This window comes from Alnus glutinosa, chromosome 5, assembly GCF_958979055.1.
Source record: "Alnus glutinosa chromosome 5, dhAlnGlut1.1, whole genome shotgun sequence".
NCBI lineage: Eukaryota > Viridiplantae > Streptophyta > Magnoliopsida > Fagales > Betulaceae > Alnus > Alnus glutinosa.
In genome coordinates this window covers 30,190,055-30,215,356 of record NC_084890.1, presented here as the reverse complement: position 1 = coordinate 30,215,356, position 25,302 = coordinate 30,190,055, and the positions used below count along the sequence as shown (strand labels likewise).

The 25,302-nt window shown below is 36.3% G+C and overlaps 2 protein-coding genes across 2 annotated transcripts; both read left to right on the top strand.

Moving 5' to 3' along the window:
* Positions 1–8,004: 8,004 nt before the first annotated feature.
* Positions 8,005–10,491, top strand: LOC133869458 (putative F-box/FBD/LRR-repeat protein At5g62970). The gene is made up of 4 exons (XM_062306463.1): positions 8,005–8,189; positions 8,384–9,595; positions 9,702–9,902; positions 10,038–10,491. Exons 2-4 carry the CDS (start codon positions 8,420–8,422, stop codon positions 10,248–10,250), a joined length of 1,590 nt encoding a protein of 529 aa, XP_062162447.1. The 5' UTR covers positions 8,005–8,189; positions 8,384–8,419; the 3' UTR covers positions 10,251–10,491.
* Positions 10,492–21,696: 11,205 nt separating this feature from the next.
* LOC133868025 (F-box/kelch-repeat protein At3g06240-like) lies at positions 21,697–24,682 on the top strand. Its single transcript, XM_062304817.1, has 3 exons — positions 21,697–22,937; positions 23,079–23,116; positions 24,506–24,682. The coding sequence occupies exon 1, from the start codon at positions 21,713–21,715 to the stop codon at positions 22,793–22,795; it is 1,083 nt and encodes a 360-aa protein (XP_062160801.1). The 5' UTR covers positions 21,697–21,712; the 3' UTR covers positions 22,796–22,937; positions 23,079–23,116; positions 24,506–24,682.
* Positions 24,683–25,302: the final 620 nt, after the last annotated feature.

Below are 25,302 nucleotides of genomic sequence, written 5' to 3'. Positions count from 1 at the left end.
TTATTCTCCTTAAGAGACAATACGATTCTTACCTTATAATAAATCCATTATTTTCTTAAAGAGACAGTACGACTCTTACCTTATCTAACAAGAGACCTAGTTCTAATTGGCTATCTTTTCTCCGGGTGTAGACCCATAACATATGGTAAAGCAATGGGTTTGGTAAAAATGTCAGCTAGGTTATCTTTGTTGGAGATGAATCGGACAATCAAGGTTTTGGAGGCGACTTTGTCACAAATGAAGTGAAAATCAATTTCGATATGTTTGGTACAAGCATAGAAGGCGGGATTGGCAAAGAGGTAGGTTGCCCCAATGTTGTCACACCGTAGGGTAGGTGGGGAGGGGAGGTAAAAGCCAAGGTCGCGATTGGAGCCAAATTAGTTCAGCGGCAGTGGTAGCAAGGGTGCGGTATCCGAATTCAGTGCTGGAGCGGGTGATTGTCTGTTGTTTGTGGGAGGACCAAGAAATGAGGAGCGGTGAAGGAGTAGGCCATAAGAGATGGTGGATTTCAGGTACCTTAGGATACGTTTGATTGCTTGCAGGTGTAAGGAAGTTGGTCAATGCATGAATTGAGAGACTTTGTTGACAGCGAAGGAGATATTAGGACAGGTGAGTGACAAATATTACAGAGTGCCAACAAGGTTGTGGTAGGGGGAGGGATCTATGAGAGGGTCACCGGAGAGTAGTGAGAGAGCATATGTTGTGGACATAGGAGTCTTGACTGGTTTGGCTTTGGTCATGTTGCTCTTTTGAAGAAGATCAAGGATGTAGCATTGTTGTGATAGAATAAGTCCATCTGGAGTGGTGGTGGCTTCCATATCAAGGAAGTAGTGATGGGGACCTAAGTCCTTGATTGCAAAGCCAATGCAGAGGGAATGTAGTAGAGTGGCAGTGCCTTGAGGAAGAGAACTTGTGATAAGGATGTCATCAACATAGATGAGTACAAAAGTAGTCTCTTGAGGTGTGCGACGAATAAACAATGAGGGGTAAGATCAAGAGCTGATGAATCCAAGTTCTAGGAGGTGATCACTAAGACGAGAGAACCAGGCACGAGGGGCTTGTTTTAAGCCATAGAGCGCTTTGTAGAGCTTGCAGATATGATTAGGAAACGGGGGATGAATGAAGCCGAGGGGCTGAATCATGTACACATCTTCGGAGAGTCATCCATATAAGAAGGCATTTTGGACATCAATCTAGCGGATGGGCTAGCCACCAGAGGTAGCAAGTGAGAGAACCAGGCGAATGGTAGTAGGCTTGACAACTGGGCTGAAGGTTTCATCAAAGTTGACACCTGGTTGTTGGTGGAAACCTTTGGCGACAAGACGGGCTTTGTGACGATCAATGGAGCCATCAGCTTTGTGTTTGAGGCAGAATACCCATTTGCAGCCAACAATGTTCATATCAGAGGTGGGAGGAACAAGAGTCCAAATGTCATTGCAGAGAAGGGCATCAAATTCAAGATTCATAGCATTACGTCATGCCGGGTGCTTAGAAGCTGTAGATTAGGAGGCCGGTTCGACGTTTGCTGAGCCAGTGGTGGTAGTGAGTGCTTTAGGAAGAGGATAGCGGATGAGACCATTGGGGAGGGACATGGGCTTAAAGATGTTGTTCTTGGAGCGAGTATGCACGAAATGCTGCGGAGGTGGCATCACAATGTTGGTGTCAGGGTCTTTGGAATTTACCTGCATACAAGTAGGAGATGAAACAATGTTAATAGAGGAAGGTGGCGGTGAAGTGTGAGGAAGAGACGATTCCTGAGATTCGGCTTTGGGAGGCCTGGGAGAGGGGGATGTCTAGGTTGAGGTTGGAGCACCGGGTAGGCGAGGGGGAGTGTTAAGATTCTCTAATCGGGGAGGGTAGAGTGTGGTTTGGGAGTTGGGAGGAAGGGGGTGTAGGGGATGATGAGGAGAGATGGAAAGGTAAAACGGATTCATGAAAGATGACATTGAGAGAAATGTAGATGCGTTCAATAGGTAGATGAAGACATTTGTAGCCACGGTAAGAAGGACTATAGTCGATGAAGATGCGAGTTTTGGAGCAAAAATTTAGTTTATGCTTGTTGTAAGACCGAAGGTGTGGCAAACAAGCACAACCAAAAATTTGCATGAAACTATAATTAGGGCGGGAAGGAAAGAGTTTTTGGAAGGGTGAGTTATTGTTGAGGATAGGGGTGGGTAAGCGGTTGATGAGGTAACACGCAGTTTGGAATGCTTAAGCCCAATATAGAAGAGGGGCAGAGCAATGTGCTAAGAGAGTGAGACCCATTTCGACAATATGACGGTGTTTGCGTTCGACGGATCCATTTTGTTGATGGGTGTGAGGGCACGTGATCCGATGATAGATTCCTTGAGAGGCAAAAAAGTGGTGCAATTTGGTAATTTCACCACCACCATCCATTTGGATGGATTTGATTTTGTGATTAAATTGGCGTTCTACATAAGCCTGAAACTTATGGAATATAAAGAAAACACCACATCTGCAAGCAATAAGATAAAGCCAAGTAAATTTACTAAAATGATCAACAAAAATAACATAAAAGCGTGCACCATTATTAGATAAAATAGGGGATGGTCCCCAAACATCAGAAAAAATATATTCAAGTAGAACACTTCATTTAGTTTTAGAACTAGAAAAAGGAAGCTGATGACTTTTGCCTTGCTGACATCCAGGGCAAATAGTTAGCTTCTTATTGGAAGCAAAAGGAAGCTGAAATTTAGACAAGACATAGCAAACAATGCGATCTGCGGGATGACTGAGGCGAGCGCGCCAATCCACAAAGGTGATGCGAGAGCTGGAGAAAATTCTAGGTGGTGCAGCCTTAGGAGAGAATCAATCATATAATCCATGCCTACTCAGGCCATGGTGTAGAATTTTGCTGGAGATACGATCCTTACGAAAAAAACAAGATGGGTGAAATTCCACATAAACATTATTATCAAAAGTGAACTTTTGAATAGAAAGTAAATTCTTGGTAATTTGAGGAACATGTAGAATAGAATGTAAAATAAAATTAGGAGAGAGTTTAGAGAAGCCCATATTTTTAATGGCAAGACGGATATCATTGCGCACTTGGATTTCATCAAGTCCATCATAAGCTTCAGAGTGAATATTTAAATTGTTGAGCTCTGAGGTGATGTGATGAGTGGCACCGGTGTCGGGATACCAGTTGAGGTCCTGGGGTTGGGGCAAGGCAGCAGTGTAGGCTATGAAATTGGGCCATGTAGATTGAAAATCATGGTCAAACCTGTGGTAGCAAGTCAAGGCAGTGTGGCCCATTTTGCCACAGACTTGGCATGTGGGCCTTGATTCTTGCTTTGGGCCATTTGAGGGATGGAAGGATCAAGAATGCCCATAGGTGTGCCCTGAGTTGTATTGCCGTCCTCGGCCATGAGGATGATTACGGCCACGGGAGGCAACGTTGGCGATGAGCAGGCGGTCGGCCGTGAAGCTATGCTTCTTGATCCGCATCTCGTGAGAGAGGAGATGGCCGAAGAGGTTGTCCATGGTGAGGGGCACGAGCTGGGTGGTCAGAGAGGTGACGAAGGGGTTGTATTTGGGACCCAGACTAGCGAGAAGATACGAGGTGAACTCGTAGTCATTTAGCGGTTGTTTGGCAGCGACAAGGGTGGCAGAGATTTGCTTGATGTACTGGAAATAGTCGGTGATGGAGGAATTTCCCTTTTTGGTAGTGGCAAGTTCATAGTGGAGACTCATCGTCTGGGCTCTTGCAGTGGAGGCGAAGGTCTGGCCAATAGCATTCTAGCGCTCTTGAACGGTACGGCACCCAAGAACTTGGGGAAGGAGATCGTTGGAGATTGTGGTCCTTGTGGCCATGAGCATGCTAAGGATGAATTGGCCCTGTCGGAACCACTGAAGTGTCTCTGGGTAAGTGGAGTGTGACATCCCACATCGCCTGAGAATGAAGATGTGCTTATATGTATAAATGCACCCATTATGACACAATGCGTTTTAAAGCTGAGATGGTCATGAACCTATCAGAACTCTGCAGTTAAGAGTGCTTTTGCGAGAGCAATAACAGGATGGGTGATCTCCTGGGAAGTCTGCTTAGTCTGGTATGGGGAGCCAAAAGCGGACAATATTATGTCATTGGGGGTGAGTAGTTACAAATGGTATCAAAGCCATTTCTCAGCCTGAGATGGTGGGAGCGTGCACAAGCCCATGAGGGTTGCCAGCTGGTACTCGCTGGGATGCCAAGAATAGGGTGATCCCATGAGGGTCACCAACGGGGACGCTGGGTCCCAAGGAGGGGTGATTGTGACATCCCACATTGCTTGGGAATGAAGATGTGCTTATATGTATAAATGCACCATTTATGACACAACGCGTTTTAAAGCCGTGATGGTCATGAACTTATCAGAACTCCACAGTTAAGCGTGCTTCTGCGAAAGCAATCCCATGATGGGTGACCTCCTGGGAAGTCTGGTATGGGGAGCCAAAAGTGGACAATATTGTGTCATTGGGGGTGGGTAGTTACATGGAGATCGTGAGAGACCCATCTACGAAGGTGGAAGTATGGGGGTGGGGTGGTGTTTTGGTACCATCCACAAACCCGTAGAGGTTGTGACCGTGGAGATAGGTCTTGAGTTGATGATGCCAAACCAAGAAATTGGTATTGGTTAGTTTTGAAATTGGCTGAGCAAAACTAGAGAGAGATGCAGGTGAAGGATTATGAGTTGAGTGGATTTCAGTGGGGGTCGGGGGGTTGTTCCTGGTGGAGGTGTTAGTGGTGGTGGTGGGGAGAAGACCATAGGAGCAGCTGGGATAGTTGAGTTGGCCATTGGTGCGGCTAGGTTGTGTGAGGGAATGCTTCGCAGAGGAGAAGAATAGAGGCTTTAAAGGGGGAAGATGACAAAATTGCCAAAAGAAAGAAAGGAGAACGGAGTGGGTCGCTTGTTATTGCTCTGATACCATATAGAATGGTGAGAAAAGGAATGAATTGGATTGCCTGGATTTCTATTTCATGTCGAGTAGACCTTGTGGGTGTGAGAATCATTAATTCTGGAGTTTGTAGGGAGGGACTCATTCATCGATGGTTTCAATTTATTCAAGTATTTGACATATTACAAAAGGGAAGAAAATACAAAGAAAATACATAATTGATTTGTGATTGCAGATTTGGTGGTGCTAGCTGTTGGTTTTATTGATTTGCTGATTTTGTGCTAGCCGTTGTGTCTTGTATAGAATGTTGCCTTGTAGTGTTGTCTCTCCGTAGATGGTTTATTATGGAGATTTATTTTTTTAAAAAAAAAATATTTTTGATTTGTGTTTTGGTTTTCTCAAATTCGTGGAATGTAATTTGATGAAATTGTACTATGACTGCAAAGGCAAGAAAAATTGACTAAGGCGTTTCTTGTTGTAGTTGTCACTGTTTTATGGAATGATTCATTTCTTTGTCGCCGTATGAAACAACTTTCTTTCTAGATCATATTGACGCAATCTTGAATATTGTATAGGAAATTCTCTTCGGAGTAATGTTCATAACTAAATCAATGAATTTTATAGAATGATGCAACTTGTGACATGCTTGCATGAGTTTAAGGGGTAGATCTCATTGCATGTTTCAAATATACTTGGGAATGCCACATTTATTTCTGCAACTAAGCCAGGCTTAGCTTGAAGGTTGGCTTTCTGGTAGGGGCAGTAGCTTTGGAAAGTTTCTGACACTCGAGAATTTTGATACAAAGGATTTTGCTTAATAAATTAGTGTTGTGTCTAAGAAAAGTGTTCAAACAGTGGACCAGTATTACTTCATTGCTAGTTGCAATTGACATTTGGTAACTAGTATTCACGTTGTCTGGAACATTATCTTGGTGATGCCAAGGATGGAGAAATCAAGTCATTCAACAACAATACTTTAGTATACACCTTCTTTACATGGGAAACTTGCAGTCAGAAGCACCACAAATCTATCATTTGTCATAAGGATAATGCTAAAAAAACACTAGTTATACACCGGTTACACCCCCTTTTACATGGGTTGGAGCCCACATGTGGTGGGCTCCACTCCATGTGAGAAGAGATGTGTAATTAGTGTGTAACTGATGTTTTTCTAACACCCCCTTATCATAAATGATGCAGCGGAGAAGCGGACAAATGGTCATTCTATAGGAATTTTTCCTCGTAATCTATTGAAAGACACATTTAGATATTTGAGGTATGAATGTACTTCTAAGGACTTGAGAATCTCTCCGGATAAATTGTTACTAGAAAGATCTAAGAATTCCAAGCTTACCAGTTCACCAAATGATTCAGTTATTAAGCCTTCTAATCGATTGTCTGCCAAGGGGAATTGTTACGGGTCTACATCTTATGGCATAAGAAGTCTTATAGTAGCAAGATTCTCTTAATTTAGAATAAGAATGTATAATTTTATTAGGAGTTTCAGACTAGAATATATAACTTAGAGATCATAAGTTATCTTTATTGATAACATTAGAATTAGAATTAGGATTAAATTAAGATTTAAATGTTATAGATAATATGTTATCATTATTGATAACATTAGAAGTGGTTTATTCTAGTTAGTCTTTTGACTCTTTTACTTAGGGTGCGTTTGGAATTGCGATTTCATAGACAATAAGTGCGTTTTTAAACCAAATAGCGGAACATAGATCGTTTGGGAACTGTGTTTTTAAAAATTGCGATTTGAAAACGCTGAAAATCTTCTTTTTCAAATCGCAGATAAGATGATGTTTTTTTGAAAACGCAGAATTTTAAAAGTAAATTCGTGATTTTAAAGGCTAAACTGCGATTTTGCCAAACGCTTAACTGCGTTTTTAAAAATCACATTTTTCAAATCGCACATTTTAAAATCATTATTTTAAATCGCACTTTTTGAAATCGCAAACCCAAACGGACCCTTATACCTTGCATTGTAAGTGTCTATTTAAAGACACCATAAGTTCTTTAATATAATTAAGCAAAGATTAATATTATTTTACTCTAGAGCTGATTTGGGAGGTGTTATGATTATTCAAACTACCCTTATTATATCCGTTATAATAATAATAATAATAATAATAATAATCAACTATTTGGTCATATCCTAATTGCTGTTGGGATATGACCAAATAGTTGATTTCTTGATAAATGTAAAAATAATTCTACATGTACATTAAGTGTCTATAAAAAAAATAAGGTAGCTTTTAAATAACTATTTAATCAAAATTATCATTTGATCAATCACACGGTTAATAGTGATTTTAAAAGCCATCTTATTTTTTTTATTTTATTTTTTATTTTTATGAATACTTGATAGACAATTTACATTTAAGAATTAATCTAAATCTAATACAACCAAAACCTTCAAATTTCCAATCTCAAATGATAGAGGGCATTTAGTGAATTTAATGAGAGGTCGACTTCCATGATATATTTAAGGTTCCAAAAGCTCATGGGAATCATGGAAGTTAATTTGTAGGAGTCTAAGGGTGCGTTTGGAATAGTGATTTCGTAAATAAAAAATGTGATTTTAAACCAAATCCTAAGAAATAAACAGTTTGGAAATTACGTTTTTAAAAAATTGTGATTTGAAAACGCAAAAAACTAATTTTTTCAAATTGCAAGTAATTGATACTTTTTTGAAAACACAGAATTTTAAATGCTAACTTGCGATTTTAAAGACCAAACTGCGATTTTCAAATCTCACATTTTAAAATAATTATCTTTAAATTATACTTTTTGAAATCACAAATCTAAACAAACTCTAACAAAACAGCTCTGGTGAAAGAGGTCTAGAAATCCCATCATCACCTAGTTAACAACTCAACCTTCAGTTATTTCGACGAGTTAAAAGGTAAAACTGAACGCCCCCCTCTCCCCACAAAGCGCTTTAGAAGGGTAAAATTGTAAAATGATTAGCACGTAATTAGGTAAAGGCGTTAAATTAATAGGGATGCTTTTTTTTTTTTTTTTATTTTGCTTATATATATAAAATTAAGCGGTTTCCTATAAAACCTGTGGTACTCCTATAGTCCTATTTCGCATCTGTTAAGGAATCCTTCACCGCCAGCCTTGATAGAATAAATAGGGATTCCTAAGGAAACAATTCCCACTTGTACGTTCTCACAAGCTCACAAATTTGTGTTGCCGTCGTGTCTCCTGAGGTCCAGCCCCTACAAGCTCCGGTTGAACCCCCCGACGAGCCCAACGTGGTACGCTAGCTGAAGGTTGGTCTTCCCATGGCTATGAATTTATCTAGTTCCGAATAATAGCTTCTCTTTTCTGCTCCCAATTTTTTGCTCTTAGCCTGTTTGTTGTTTTTTTTTCTTTTCCGGACATTAAAAAAAAAAAAAAAAACTAGTATTATTGATAGTTTTTGTTAAAAAAGGATTGCTTTGAGCTAATTAAATTATGGTTCTAGGACGTTTATGCTAGTTTGGAGGAATTTTTCAATCTAATGGAGCACAAAATCGACCGGATATCCGAATTGCCAGACCCTATTCTAGAGCACATTGTATCCTTCATTCCCACGAAACAATTACTTCAACTTAGTGTATTGTCCAAGAGATGGGAAAACGTGTGGACTTTATTCCCCATTCCAGAATTTGTGCAACACCTCTTTATTAATAATCTGCGGAAGGTTCCACCCAACGAGAAAGAAGAAGAAATCCAGAGAAAGAAAGATGAGTTCAAAAGTTTCGTGGAGAGATCTTTACGAGGCCGCCATAGGCAAAGGCTAAGTATAAACAAGTTTAGGCTTCACATGATGTTGGATGAATCAGATTGTGCTATTGTGAACCGTTGGATTGACTATGCAATTGAATGCGATGTAAAAGAGTTGAATCTTGACTTATGGATCCATCAAAAGAGATATGAGTTGCCTAAGAAGAAGTATGAGTTGCCTGACAGGGTTCTCGTAGCAAAATCAATAACTGAGCTGAGGTTGTGCAAGTGTAAGTTGAAGCCATTTTACAGGGATATTAACTTACCCTCTTTGAAAAAGTTTGTTTTGAATATTAATGTGGAGAACCAAGTTGTCCAAACTCTAATCGATGGTTGTCCTAATATGGAAGAGATGACATTTGAATATTGTTATGGGTTGAAAAGTATACAGGTGTCAGGTCTTCCTAAACTCATGTCCATTGAGCTGCTACGAAATCCTCAACTTGAGAGTGTTGAGATCGAAGCATCAAATCTTGAATCTTTAGTTTTCAAGCTTAGGATTCCATGCCAAATCAACCTAGGCCAGTGCGAAAATCTAAAGAAGTTAGTATTATATTCATGCAACATTACTGACAAATGGTTGCATGAATTTCTTTCTAAATATCCACTAATTGATTGCTTGGACCTAGCAAATTGTAGTATGTTGGAAAGGATTAAGATTTCAAGTAATTGTATGAAGAATTTGACCTTCATTAGTTGTCACAGGCTAGTTGAAGTTGACATTGTTACTCCTAACTTACATAGACTCGAGTATTATGGTGAGGTTATATCTTTTTCTTTAAATTCTTCAAGTCCATCGGAAGTTAGTCTCATCTTTACGGGCGATACTGATTTGGATGCTGAAATGATTGAATTCCTTGCAAAGTTAAGTCAACCGAAATTATTGACTTGGAGTTATTTCGATGCCAAGGTATTCTAGTTTATTTTATTTTATTCTTTTTTATTTGTTACTTTGTACACCAATTATTAGCACATATTATAAAAATCTAACACATGTTTTTGTTTACTTTGTAAAGAGTGTGATTACTGCGAAAAACATTAGAGAAATCCTACCATCCCCATTATATAATGTTAAGCAGTTAAAGCTGAAAGCATGTTCTATACCTACAAGACAAATCCACGAACTTGTGGATGTCTTGTTGTGGATTTGTCCTCTTCTAGAGGTTCTCTTTATAGAATGGCGGTACCAGGAGACAGTTGACAGTATATCTTTCAAGGTATTGCAAATATATATATATATATATATATATATATTAAGTTTCTAACATCTTTTTTCTTTCGGGCCTAAAGTAGATTGATGCCTTCTTTCTGGCATTTCTGACAAAGTTCCTAACTATGTGCTTATATTACAGTTCTCATACGAAAATCCTATTTACAAATTGAAAAATCCTAGTTGTTGCAAACTTCTTCCGGTTCTCTGTTGGCGGCATTGTGTAAAGACTATCAAGATTGAAAATTTTAAAGGATTAGCAGAAGAAAAGACTCTAACAAAGTATTTTTCGAAGAATGCAGAAATATTAGAGAGCTTCCATTATGTAAAAGGATCTGCATTGCCCAAAGTATGATGATATCAAGAACTCCAGAGAATTTATGTGCATATGAAAAGATTCTTAAAAAAAAGTATCTTTTAGAAAATGCATATTTTTTTGTATTTGTCTCACGGTATTATGACTTTTGAATCGTCTAATAGAATCGTTTGACTCGATTCTACTGATGTTTGTTTTTAATTTTAAATAAATATTGTAAATGTCTGGTAAGATTTATCGAGTCATTCATTGACTTGTCTTACATAAAAAATTTTGTCATGTCTATTTTTCAATTTTAGTAACTAGCAATACTACTATGTTCTTAATTTATAGTTATTTCAGAATATTCGAAGTTAATTCGAAGGGATATATAACGTAGTATGTATGTGGCCGTGGAGTTATTGATGTTGTGTCTCCTTGAGTTGAATTAATAGATGTTCTCAACCTATTTTTCATATGATTAGCTGTTGAATTAATGGATGTTCAATCTCAACCGGCCTATTTTTTCATGTGATTAGCTTTTGAATTAATGGATGTTCTCAACCTTTTTTTTCTTGTGATTAGCTTAAAGAATAGGATATCTTGGGTACACATTGAATGTTTTTGTAAGTCTAACATGGACAAAATGTCAGTCGGCATCTCTTCCTAAAGGGATTGATGAAAAATTTGAAGGCTCAATTAAGTCAATTTATTTGTCGCAAGATGAAAACTGAGATGACCCTTTTTTTAATTAAGAAAGTATTTTGTATACAATGATTTTAAATTCAATTTACATATGAGAAAGTCGAATATATAGTTTCATGCTACCATTTCTAATTCTATTTTGCAAATAAAACTTACATACAATTTTTCTTGATATTATGCTCCCACATTTTTTACCGTATTGTACTTGTTTGTAGCACGGGCTACAACATATTTGGCGAGGTCTAATTAATCCGCTGACAGAGTAATGATAAATATATATCTAAATTCTGTTTGAGGTGCGATTTAATTAAAAATTATAACAAAACAAACTTAAAATATAATAAAAATATAAAACATAATTCCAATTGATGCCCAACTACCATTACAAATAAAATAAAACGAGTAATGTTATAAGGAGGATTAGAGTCCACACATAAAATGGCTATTTTAAGAATTTCATGACATTTTGAAGGACATAAGAAAGACTATGTTTTAGAATTACTCAAATAAAATATCATCTGAGCAAAGAGCTCACCTACCCTTAAAAAACAAAAATCAACAACTAGTTATAGTAGACTAATTCTCAATAAAGCTTGCAGATAGGTTTTGAACAACTGCAGCGTGACCGTTAAAGTTGTGAAGCCATGCAGTAGACAGATCAGGATCCACAAAGACAGCGTCATTAACCTGAGAAATAAATGCATAAAAAAATAAATAATATGAATAAATTCTTTAAATTTTTGAAACTTAGCTATGAAAAAGAGAAATAAAATTGCTACCGCTGTTATTTTCCAGCCTCTGCCAAACACAAATCCAGTTGGTTTGACTCCAAAACAACTAAGTTCCATGAGGTTTGCAAACTTCTCTCCAATAACCTCTTCACCAATAAATGCTTCATCCGCAGTCTTAGATGGCTTTATTATCCATTTTTGTTTGTTATGGCAATTGGGGCACTAAAATTCAAAAATTATAAACCAAATAAATGAATAAAGTAATAAATAAATAAATAAATCATAGAAAAATAAGATTAATTAAAGCGAACCTTCATTTTGATACCCTTGAGTGAACAAGTCAGAGTAAACGCATTTGCAAATCTATCACATTGAACCTAAAAAACAGTATCCTTATACATATTACAAAACAGGAAGTACAAAAAGAAAAAAAAAAATAATAAAAAAAAAATAAAAATAGGAAAACTTCATTTATAATTTCTAATTTTTTATCACTTAAAAAAAAGGTACCAAATTTTTTAAAAAGTGTCTATCTAGAGTATCAATTTTTCATTTTTTTTTTTTCAATTTTAACCCTCCGTTAGAATTTTCCATTAAATCATATCAAAAATTCCAAAATACCCATGCGTTTATTTTTTATAAAAAAATTATAAATTTTTTTCGAAGATTCATACATGGATATTTTTGCAAATTCTGTTAAATTCTAACCAATCCCTAAATCTTAGCAATTTTTTTTTCTTAAAAAAATGGTGGATATTTTGAGAATTTTGACAGAATTTAACAGAAAATTTTAACTAATAGTTAAAATTAAAAAAAAAAAAATTGAAAGATAAATACCCTAAATTGATACTTTTTAAAATTTGGATACATTTTTTTCAAAAGTGATGAAACATCAAGAGTTATAAATGAAGTTCGTTAATATATATAATGGAAAAAATTGTGACGAGAAGCAGACCACAAAGTCGTAAAGTTGATCCGGGTCATCGTTGAGTTCAAGTTTCTTAACGAATTCCACGTAGACTTCAACTCTTAAAACAAAAGTCTTCATTTAAGTGAGGGGGGAAAGGAGGCGAGTAATTGGTTGTATAAGCAAACAGACAATGACAACAAGCGTTTGATGTTCAAGGGCTAGATTTGCAGACAGGTACTAATGGCTTTGATTATGGCAACAAAATTGGAGAAGATGGGTATGGTCGAGTGTTGAAGGTACGGCAACAAACTCTTATTTGAGTATATGGGTTTTTGTTCTCATCTCAATAAATGTTGGGTGCAGGGTCAATTACCTGATGATGCTACTGTCTTAGCAATTTATGTAGCTTTCATCTAAATCGAAACAAGGAAATCGTGATTTCTTTTTAAATGAGATAGGCATGATTTCTTGTTTGCAACATCCAAATCTTGTGAATTAAGCTTCATGGATGTTGTATTGAAGGGGATATATTATTATTGGTGTATGGGAGTATATGGAAAATAATAGCCTTGCTCGTGCTCTATTTGGTGATTATTATGTCATTCTATTCAGATGATTTTTGTCCTGATCATTCGTATGTCAATCAATTTATTCTATTCCTTGGCCTTCAAAAGCAGAATAACGTAACATCCCACAAGAAATAATACTTGCATTGCATTCATGGTAGGAGACTTCCTCATTTGGATCCTGTCTACACCAACCATGAAAAAGGTCACCAGTCATGAAAATGAAAAAAAAATAAAAAATCACCCCAAGAAGACACTAATTAAGCTCTGATACCAACTGATGCAGGGTAGTGTAGTGGGTTCGCAATATCAAACAACAATAGAATCAAAACTCTTCTCAAACCATGACTCTATCAAGAAATCGAGACAAAATGGATAGAAAATCACTCATTGAATGTTTGATATTGATAAACTGATAAAATACATAAGTTGGAATACATAAATTGGAGGCTAAAGCCATCTTAATAGGCTTATATAGAGTATAAATTTGAAACCCTAAAAAACAATAAGAAAAAAAAAAAAAAAAAAAAAGAAGAAATAAAAACACTTTGCAGTACAAATAATACAAAACTACAACTTTTGCCGTTGGAATTACGAAATGTTTATGAAATACAAAATTGTATCCCTCTGAATAAGCTTTCCAATGCCACTAAATTTGTCTCAATCCGATGTGAGAAATAGAAGATATGATTTTTTTTTAAGTAAAACGAGTCTAACAAAACACCGATAAAACTGGCTGGTATCATTGGGGAATTCTAATATAAAGGATTTTGATTAATAAATTAGTGTTGTGTCTAAGAGAAGTGTTCAACAGTGGACCAGTATTTGCTTCATTGCTAGTTTGCAACTGACATTTGGTAACTAGTTCTGGAACATTAGCTTGGTGATGCCAAAGATGGAGACATCAAATCATTCCACAACAATACTTTAGTATACACTTCTTTACATGGGGGAACTTATAGTCAGGGAGCACCACAACGTCTATCATTTGCCATAAAAGACGCAGCGACGAAGTGTACAAATGGTCCTCCAGTAAGAATTTTTCCTTGTAGTCTATTGAAAGACACATTTAGATATTTGAGCTAGAGAAATGCTAAAAAACATCCCTTCATCCCCCCTTCATGCCCCCCTTTTCATTAAACAAATTGATTTTAATGAAAAAGTAGTCTCTGATGTCACATCAGAGACTACTTTTTCATTAAAACCAATTTGTTTAATGAAAAGGGAGGATGAAAGGGGGATGAGGGGTGCATGTGTAGCACCCCTCATTTGAGCTATGAACATACTTTTAAGGATGCGAGAACCTCTCTGGATAAATTGTTACTGAAAAGATTTAAGAATTTCAAGCTTACAAGTTTACCAAATGATTCAGTTACTGAGCCTTCTAATCGATTGTCACTACAAAAAGAAAAGGCTTTTTGAGCCGTTTTTGTTGGAGCTGTTTTAACAAAACGACTATAATTTGAGTCGTTTTTAACTAAAATGGTTTGAGTCGTTTTTAACTAAAATGGCACTAATTAGATCCGTTTTAACAAAGCGTCTCTAATTAGAGCCGTTTTAGTTAAAACGGCTCTAATTTGAGCCATTTATAAAATAATAATAATAAACAAAGGGCTCTAATTTGAGCCGCTTTTTTTAAACGACTCTGATTAATTTTGTGCCGTTTTAATAAAAACGGCTCAAATTAGTTTGAGCCATTTTAACAAAAGTGGCTCTAATTAGAGCCGGTTTTTTAAAACGGCTTTAATTTGAGCGGCTTTTCGAAAACAACTCAAATTAGAGCTGTTTTTAAAGCAACTCTAATTTGATTTGTTTTAACAAAAATGGTTCAAAATGGAATCGTTTTGATCAAAACATCTAATTGTAGCCGTTTAAACAAAAAAAGGTCTCAATTTGGAGCTGTTTAAACAAAAAAAAAGTCTCACATAGATTGTACCACAACTGGTCACATTGATCGTACCATGATCGATTATACTTAGATATTATCACGATCGATCACATAGATCGTACCACGATCGATTACACATGATCGTACCACGATCTATCACATAGATCGTACCACGATCGATTACACATGATTGTACTACGATCGATCACATAGATCGTATCACGATCGATTACACTTAGATCATACCACGATTGATCACATTGATCGTACCACAATCGATCACATTGATCGTACCACAATCGATCACACTTAAATCCTACCACGATTGATTACATAGATCGTATCATGATCGATCACACATGATCGTACAACGATCGATCACACATGATCGTACCACGATTGATCACATTGATCGTACCACGATCGGTCACACTAAGGTCGTACCACAATCGATCACATGGATCGTACCATGATCAATCACACTTAGATTACCACAATCGATCACATAGATCATACCACGATCGATCACATGATCGTACCACGATCGATCATATAGATCGTACCACGTTCCATTACATAGATCGTACCACGTTCCATTACATAGATCGTACCACGATCGATCACACTTAGATCGTACCACGATTGATCACACTTAGATCATACCACAATTGATCACATTGATCGTACCACGATCGATCACACATAGATCGTAGCACGATCAATCACACATGATTGTACCACGATCAATCAAATAAATCGTACCACGATCGATTACACTTAGATCCTACTATGATCGATCATATAGATCGTACCACGTTCCGTTACATAGATCGTACCACGACCGATCACATTGATCGTACCACGATGGATCACATGATCGTACCACGTTCCATGACATAGATCGTACCATGATCGATCACATAGATCGTACCACGACCGATCATATTGATCGTACCACGATCGATCACAATTTTCAAGAGAATGTAAAACCCATTTATTTAATAATCATCTACTATTGAAGAAAATGCATTCACATCTCACGTGGCTGCAAAGTAAACTAAGAGATGTGTTCTAAAAGAAAAATAAAAATATGTAACAATTATTAGCTTAAATGTGATTTGTTGTTGTTGTTGCTGCTATTACATGAATTTTGAACCTCAAAAATCATGATGTGCCGCTCTAATTGTAAAAGTCCATAGGCCTTACTCACTCTCAAAAGACGAATTGAGAGAGAAGGGGTATCCATGGCTTATAAAGTCTACAAGACAATGATCTCTGAGCAATGTGGGACACTTTAACACGCCTCCTCACGTGTGGCATCTTTGGCCAAACACGTATTTAACAACGGGAGGGAAAGACCTATCATTGTCAAAGGAATCTGCTCTGATACCATGTAAAAGTCTATAGGCCTTACTCACTCTCAAAAGACGTCTTGAGAGAGAAGGGGTATTCATGGCTTATAAAGTCTACAAGACAAGGATCTCTGAGCAATGTGGGACACTTTAATACTAACATGGTGGGTAGTTCAATGCCCATTGTTGACTTTCGTAGGTTTTACAAGGCATGTGAATGTTTTGATTGCTTCACAGCGTTTTCAGAACGTCGTCAATGCATTTTGATTGTTATATAAAGATCGCTTTCGATTTGAATGGATTTAAGTTTATATTTTTCTTTTGGTATCAGTAGTTTCGAGCTCGTTGGATGTTTAAATCTCTTGGTTGATTTATTAAAGTCGAGTTTATTGTATGGATATAGAATAACAGAGAAAGCTAGGACCAAACTAATAGATTTATGGTTGCTTTGCTTGGTCTAAGAATACCAATCAATGGGTGCACGTTTTCTGTGACATGGAGGCATTTTCTGATTTCAGTGAAGGCTTTTAGTGTATTGTTCTTTCAAGATAGATTTGGAGTTGAATTTTGTCCAAACGATTAGGGCTATACTTGGGATGCTTGTCATTTTCGCCTTTCGGATTCATCTAGCATGCATATACATACATTACTTCTAATCAAGGTTTTCTTCTCTCTCTCTCTCTCTCTCTTTTTATTTATTTATTTATAAGTAATCTAATCAAGGTTTTCACTTGTTGGTTTTAGAGGATATGTTGTATTGCTATGGGAAAACGAAGGGGTGTATTGCTGGTTGCCATTTTTTAGGAGTGGTAGTTGGAAAGTGGGAAAGCATGATACAAAATGGCTCAAATCGGTTTGAACCGTTTTTTAAAAATGACTCCGACCGGTTTCAAACGTTTTTACTAAAGCGGCTCAAAACAGTTTGAGCCGTTTTTGTAAAAACATTTCAAATTGGTTGGAGTCGTTTTTAAAAAACGATTAATGCAAAAAAAATGTTTTTTTTGAATGGCAAGCAATGTAGTGTTTTTTTGAAAACATAGAATTTTAAAGGTTAATATGCGATTTTAAGGGTCAAACTGTGATTTTGCCAAACATTTAATTGTGTTTTTAAAAATTATTTTTTTAAATCCCACATATTAGGGTGCGTTTAGCATTGGGATTTTGTAGACAAAAAATGGGATTTTAAACCAAATTACAGAAAATGAATCGTTTGCAAATTACGTTTTTTAAAAATTGCGATTTGAAAAAACAATTTTCTATGTTTTCAAATCGTAACTAAAGCCAAGAGGATGTTTTTTCAAAAATGCAGAATTTTAAAGGCTAACATACGATTTTAAAAGCCAAACTGCAATTGTGCTAAACGCTTAACTACATTTTTCAAAATTATTTTTCATATCGCATATTTGAAAGTTGCACATTTTAAAATTGCAAACTCAAACGGATTCTTAAAATCATTATTTTAAAAACGCACTTGTTGAAATCGTAAACCCAAACAGACCTTTAAAAATCGAGCTACCCACAAAGCTCTTTAGAAGGGTAAAATTGTAAAATGATTAGTAAATAATTAGGTAAAAGCGTTAAATTTAATAACGATGATTATTATTTTTTAATTATTATTATTAATTAAGCGGTTTCCTTTAAAACCGTAGTACTCCTATAGTCCAATGTTATTATTATTATTATTATGATTAGTACATAATTAGGTAAAAGCGTTAAATTTAATAACGATGATTATTATTTTTTAATTATTATTATTATTAATTAAGCGGTTTCCTTTAAAACCGTAGTACTCCTATAGTCCAATGTTATTATTATTATTATTATTATGATTAGTACATAATTAGGTAAAAGCGTTAAATTTAATAAGGATGATTTTTTTTAATTATTATTATTAATTAAGCGGTTTCCTGTAAAAACGTAGCTCTCCTATTTCGCATCTGTTTAATTAGGATTAGGAATCCTCCTCATCTCCTTATTAAGAGCTGCATCCCAATTCACTTTCACTAAGCCCACCTGAGGACGAGTCCAACCTGAAATAGCCGAAACAGCAGGAATTGGGGGACCATTCTGCTCCTCTGTGACACTCTCTATCTCTTCCATTATCCCTCTTGCTTTCAGGATCAATTGATTCGGGGGCTCAGAGCAATGTCTGAAAATTAAGGAATTTCTTCGGAGTCATATCAGCCGCATCACATGCATTTAGAACTTCTGCAAAAACAGTAGCCTCTAAACTGTCTTGGAGATGACGAATATAGCTTAATACCTCATCCTCTTGAATGGATAGTTTCTGTACTGTTCTGCTACTTTCTTGCCATACCGCCACCGAGGATAGGCAGCTCCACAGAATGTGAGAAAGTTTCAGGTTGAGTCAAGCATAGAGGGCAGTAAGGGTCATCAAGAATCCCTTTCCTGAATAAGGTCTCTTTTGTTGGGAGAATGTTATTACATACCTTCCACACAAAATTTCTTTCCGCCGGTTGGACTGGAAGCTGCCAAAGAGATTTCTAGAATAACTGAACTTCCTGATGCTTTGAGCTCTCCCCTAATCCCTGCTGTCTTTGGTTCATCTCAAGAAAATAGGCACTCCGCAACGTACAAAAACCATGTTTTGTGCCACTCCAGATTGTTTTATCTTCATGCTGCAAAGGACTAGGAACCAAACACTTAATCCTCTCCACCTCCACAAGATCAAAATTCTACCTAAGGGTGTTTAAGCTCCACCAACTGGACTTTCTTTCACCTTTTAATAAAAAATTAATGAAAAAGTAATAAAAAATAATAAAGAAAGAATATAGAGTAAATAATAGATAATTAGATGTATGGTGCCTTTTAAAACCCATTAACTAAACTAGATAAAATGAGTTTTAGTTAGCTATTATTGATTGAGATATACATAAGCCATAGAGAGTACTCTATCAAAATTCATTTTATCTAGTTTAGCTAATGAGTTTTAAAATGCACCATACATCTGATTATCGATTCTTAACTTTATATTATGTTTTATTAATTTTTTTTTTTACGTGGGTCCCGCTTGATAACTCCACTACTTTATACACTTTCCCTTAGATCTCCACTATAAATGAAGATCGTGGAGTCATGGAGGAAAAAGGAAAAAGAAAAAGAGGAAAAGGTTGAGATAAAAATAAAAAAAAATAAAAAAAAATAGATAAGTGAATAACATAACTCTACTTGTAGAGTTGCACTATTTATGGAATTAAGAAAAATATATTATAGAGTTGGAATATATAAGCCGATAGAGTTTCGTTTTAGCACTTTTGTTATCTATTCTAACTTAAAGTTGCAAATAGATAATCTATTGGGAGTGCTCTTACAAACTAATGTGAAGCCCATGTGACATTTTATCATTTAAAAAATTTAGACACATAGATTCCACATAAAATTGGTTTTTGATCAAATTAAAAAAAACTTATCAAATTAAAAAACCGGTAACGTCCCAACCATCCCGATTAGATAAAGTGAGTTTTAATTAACTATTATAGATTGAGAAATACATAAGTCATTGTGAGTGTTGTTACAAATTAATGTGAAGCCCATGTGGCATTTTATCATTTAAAAAATTTAGGCACATAGATTCCGCGTAAGATTAGTTTTTAATCAAATTAAAAAAACTTATCAAGTTAAAAAACTGGCGACGTCCCAGTAATCCTAACCAGACCCCGACCACTGTTGACCTTTGGGTCGGGAAACCGTTGGGGTATGGGTCCCAGCAATCCCGATCGGCTGGCAACGAAGATTAACTGACCCAGATCCCGACGGTTTCCAGCGACCTCGCAGCATGCGAACTTGAAGATCGTGATTCACCGACGACGTTGTATGAACTAGAAGATTCGGCAGAAAACCACGCACGCCGGTGTGGGTTTGGTGGGTTGGGGTCTGGATCTCTTCCTCAGCCACATTGTGCCTCCTCTGTCTTCCCACCGAGCTTCTAGATCCTCTTTCCCTGTCTCTGTTGTCGTCTCGCCGCTGTGGGTTTCTGGATGTCTGTGTCGTTTCTATCGTCGTCTCTGTCGGAGCTCGCCGGTGGTGGGGGGTTGGGGTTTGGATGAAAAGGATGCACATAGATCTGGCCAGGGCCTGTGTTTGTGTTGGTTGCCTCAGTCCTGGCCGAATCCTTTTTTATTTTTTTTTATTTTTTTTAAATCAACCGGCAAATCCCTTTGAGTTTTAATAAATTAGTTTTTTAATTATTAAAATGCCATATAAATGTCATGTCAGTTTATAAACTTTTGTTTGTAAGAGTTTGTGATACCTCTAACAATTTTCTTTTGCATAACACAATTTGTATAATAATTGCACAATATATATATATATATATATATATGAGATTTATGCACGTGAAATCTATACGTATTAACATATATGCCTTGATTGTACAATTGTCATGCAACTTATGCAAATTGTGTTGTACAATTCAACATTTCCAAAACTCATTTGTATGGAAAGTTGAAATGATCACAACAAGCGTCTAAAACTGGAACTGGAAAAGAGAAAGAAACGACGGGTCTAAAATAAAATAATGGTGCACTTACTTTAAATGATGTTCAGGTTGTAAGAGTGGGACAAGAGGAATTGTCATTCTCTTTTTCTTTTTTTTTCTTTGAACAAAGGAATTGTCATTCTTGAGGTCTGAATGTTGTGTGGGAAATGGGAAAAAAGATATGGAATAATGGAAACGACGTAATTTTTTCTACATTTATCAAAAAAAGACGCTACTATATATAATTATTTCAATCGTCCTTTTTACGTTGGAAATGAAAAGATCTAAAAAAAAAATACTCAATTATATAGAAAGTCGAAATGACGCGTAAAACCATGTTGGAGACTGTGAAGAGTAGGTTGTATACGTGGATACCGGCCGTTGTTTGAGATATCCCATATTTATAAAATTCGAATATCATTTTTAAAAATTACAGAAAATTAGTATTTGTATCTGTAATTTTTTAAAATGAGTTTATTTTAAAAATAATTTTGATCAATTTGGAGTTTTTTTGAAGTTGTTTTGAAAATACAATATAACACTAAAATATGTAGAGTCGAGAAAAAAAAAAAAAAAAGCGATGATGAATTCGAACCTTAAAATATTCATAGTAATTAATGCTCATAAAAAACACTCGTATTTTTTTTTTTATTAATGATTCAATGAGCATAATAACATAAAAAAATATATATTACAAATTTAACATAAAAAAATAATATTATAAATTCATAACATAAAAAAATAAAAATAAAAAAATTGTCTAAATATTTACATATTTATAAATAAAATATATCTAAAAATATAAAAAAATATAAATTGTTATGCTGCTTGCTCATACTGGCTCTTCAATTGGCACCAGAAAAAGAAAGACTATGTCAGACAGTCTCCCAAATGAAGTTATCGCTGAAATCCTCTCACGACTGTCCGTGAAGTCTGTTATCAGATTCAGGTGCGTTTCCAAGACATGGTGCTCTCTTATCTCCAGCCCCCATTTCATCGCCACCCACCTCAGCCGCGCTCTTTCCAACCCCCAATACCCATCCCACCTTGTGTTACTCCATTTCGACTACCGACTCAAGAAAGACCTATCCCCTGCCATACGCATCCGCCTGCTTTCCCTTGATCCAGAAATACAAGAGAGGAGTTTGGTCACTGAACAATATTATGGCACAGGAGATCCATCAGATTTCATAGGATCGCGTTGCTTGCGCGATTGCATGCAAGTAATTGGTTCATCTAACGGCCTATTTTGTCTCACCAGAGGTTTTGATTCATACGTTCTCTGCAACCCTTGTATTCAAAAAGCCATATCCATTCCGCACCCTAATATTGGATTGGAAACCCGGACTCATGGCTTTGGCTATTGCCCCAAGACTGACGATTACAAACTAGTGAGGGTTGTATATGTCGAAGGCACCACTCATTCTATGGTTGAAATTTATACGCTTCGAACCGGCGCATGGCACTCCTTTACGGCCCCTGGTCCTCCCTACTACTTTAGAGAACCATTCGGTAGAAACTCGTTACGTAATATTTTCTTTAATGGGGCAGTCCACTGGCCAGCTCACACTCCAGAGCACCACCAGGGCCCGTTTCGCCATTTGATCGTGTCGTTCGATATGGAGGATGAGGTGTTTCGTGAAATGGGTATGCCAAAGAGTTTACAAGGCGATCAGGAAATCTTCGGGTTTTTTATGGCGGTAGTTGATGGGTTGCTTGCTGTCATTCCCTACGGGGTCCGCTCGGCGGACGAAGAGGATATGATCGTGTGGGTGATGAAAGAGTATGGAAGAGCGGAATCTTGGACTAAGCAGTTCGATGTTAAGTTTGATTGTGCATCATATGGTCCGATAGGTTTTACAAAGAACGGTGAAGTTCTAGTGAACCATGAGGGAAATTGTGTTCTTACGAACGTAATAGCGAACAATCCTGGTATCTTCACATTTATGATATAAGTGACTGGCTTTATTTCGATTCTTATGTGGAGAGCCTTGCTCTACTGAATGTAGCAGATAGAGTTTTGGGAGTGCAAGCGACTTTGTCTTGTGTTGGTAAGCTCAGGGCGAAAGAAAAGAAGAGAAAAAGGAAGATACGGATGTAAGCTTATGCGAGAATATTCAATTTCTATGATAACCTACCTTGTATCTTGTATTATAACAACTACAAATTGGCCCATTTTCATTCTGGTGTTAATGTTTCCAATCTGCATTCTCTCACGTGGCCTAACTGCCTTTTCAGGTTGGGACATTGATTTAGTTGCGCGCAAGCAGGGAAAGGTAAGACATCAATAATCTTTTTTTTTTCAATGACAGGGTCATGTAATGCATAAATGTAGAAAAAATAAAAGAAAATGTTTTTATGTTTGTGGTTGGTCAAATGACAAGATTCAGAACATCTAATTGTTACGGAACTTGGAAGAAAATTAACAGAGCAGGTATGCTCAAGTTTAGAGTGTGTCATGTGTGTGTATCCCTATATAAGAAAGAAAAAGAGAAGAAAAGAGAGAAAAAAAAATCCAGTTGCAGAGCATTTGAAGTTTAGCTGCAATTAGTTCACGCTGCAGCTACCTGTCTGTTTGATTATTTGAGTATAAGTTGGGTATGAAGCAATGAAATAGCTTGGAGATAAAAAGAAAGCAGAGGTTTTGTCGTATGGCAGCTACCATGAGCTTTTAGTCTAATTTTTCTTGATCATGTTTGTAGGGTTAATTTGAGACTAAAGAGAAAACTTAGATTGCCTAACAACAAGTCTTAAGAAACTAAATGCAAAAATACTGTTAACCCCCTCGAACATACATTTAATTTGAAACACAAGTTACACCATCCATTAGCATCTGGCATGTAAAATGGGCGAGGATTGGCATCACCATAAGCACTTGTGGCTCTATATAGCAATCTAGACGGATCCCCTGTGTCACACGATTAGTTCTAGACAATCATCTACTTGCCCACCTTGCATCTTTCATTGTGAAAACAAGAGTCCACTGTGCTGTTGATGCACAGTAACCTATCATTTTGTTTTGCCAACATATAATGAAGCTGAAAGATTAGAGCAATCTTATTACATTTTGTCGTTTAAGAAAAGAACTAAAGCAGTCTAGTTGCAACACTTGGGATCATTCCTCATAAGCGAATTGTAGATGGGTAATCACCAACTAGATAAGTAAGTACTGTGATTCGACATGGTAGCTAGTGTAGTAGGTAACTCATAAGACAGTTTCTGAAAGTGTAGTTCTCTATTGGAGAAGTTCATGTACTTAGGAAAACTGCGGATGACCCTTTCTGCAACTTTGGTATTCATAAGTTTTGCATCCGACATTATAAAATTCTGACTGTTGGAATTTAAACTTAAGTGGTTTGCTATTTACCTCCATGTTTATAATGATTGATGTTTATTGATATGCAAAGCATTGAATATCTGTTTGTGTGTGCAGCTTGTATTTTTGTTTGGGTACAATATCTCCAACCTTATTCTTTATTGGTGCTATGTATCTTGTTTCTGTCATAAAAGCTGCTACAATTTCAAATTTTCATTTTAAAAGTGGGAAATGACCCAATGTGAACTATTCTTTCCAAGTTAAACCCCTTTATATTGATGAAGCCTTGATGTCCTTGTTAACTGGAATTTCTGTAAAGTGTAAACTATTTCCTTTGTCTTTTTCGCAGGATGCTTTACTGGTCCAGTCCCAAGTCAAGTCATGCCTGGTGGTAGTAGTTCAATTGACTTGAAAAAGAGTATTATCATGTACTGCTCGTACTACACTTACGAATTATTGGATAGTTTGATAGTTGGAAGGGCTTTTAATGGGTAGTAATTAAACTTCTATGCTTAATTTTTGATCCTGCAACGTCTGTAATCGTTTTTTGTTTAAGCACTATATTATAGTTCTAACCCTACATTTGCTGATATATTATTGAAAGATCATAGCTGATTTGGCTTAGGCTGCGGTTGCTCTAATCAAATTTATGCTATTTTTCTACTTGAGAGGACTCTTTTTTTTATTCATACATGGGAAAGGGGAAGGGGATACTTGAGAGGACTTAAAACACTTGAGCAAGAACAAGCTTTTCGATAATAGTAACCACACAATTGGCCCCCTTTTTTCTGGATGTTATAGTGGTAAATTTGTGTTAAAGTCAAATATATTTTTTTTTTGGATGAAACAAAACTTTATAGAACCAACAAACAAAAACAACTCTCCAGTGAAAACTGGAACACTATCCAAAAACATGGAAAAACCAATTACAAACACTGCCGATATAAAAATAACAACCAAAACACCTACAGTTTTAATACCCAAAACATTACACAGCAGACTCATAAAACCACAATCTGCAGAAGCAGAGGAGAATTTACATCAATAAGTGTAAATTCCATCTATACACAAGACGCAAACTCTTTCCTAGGCACTTGAAGTGACCTTTAGCCAACACTCTAGCCCGAACCTCCCACTTAATTTGAG

Coding starts and splice junctions, on each gene's coding strand:
- LOC133869458 (XM_062306463.1), top strand. CDS start 8,420: ATGGAGCACAAAATCGACCGGATATCCGAATTGCCAGACCCTATTCTA. Junction 9,596..9,701: donor GGAGTTATTTCGATGCCAAG/GTATTCTAGTTT, acceptor TACTTTGTAAAG/AGTGTGATTACTGCGAAAAA. Junction 9,903..10,037: donor TTGACAGTATATCTTTCAAG/GTATTGCAAATA, acceptor CTTATATTACAG/TTCTCATACGAAAATCCTAT.
- LOC133868025 (XM_062304817.1), top strand. CDS start 21,713: ATGTCAGACAGTCTCCCAAATGAAGTTATCGCTGAAATCCTCTCACGA.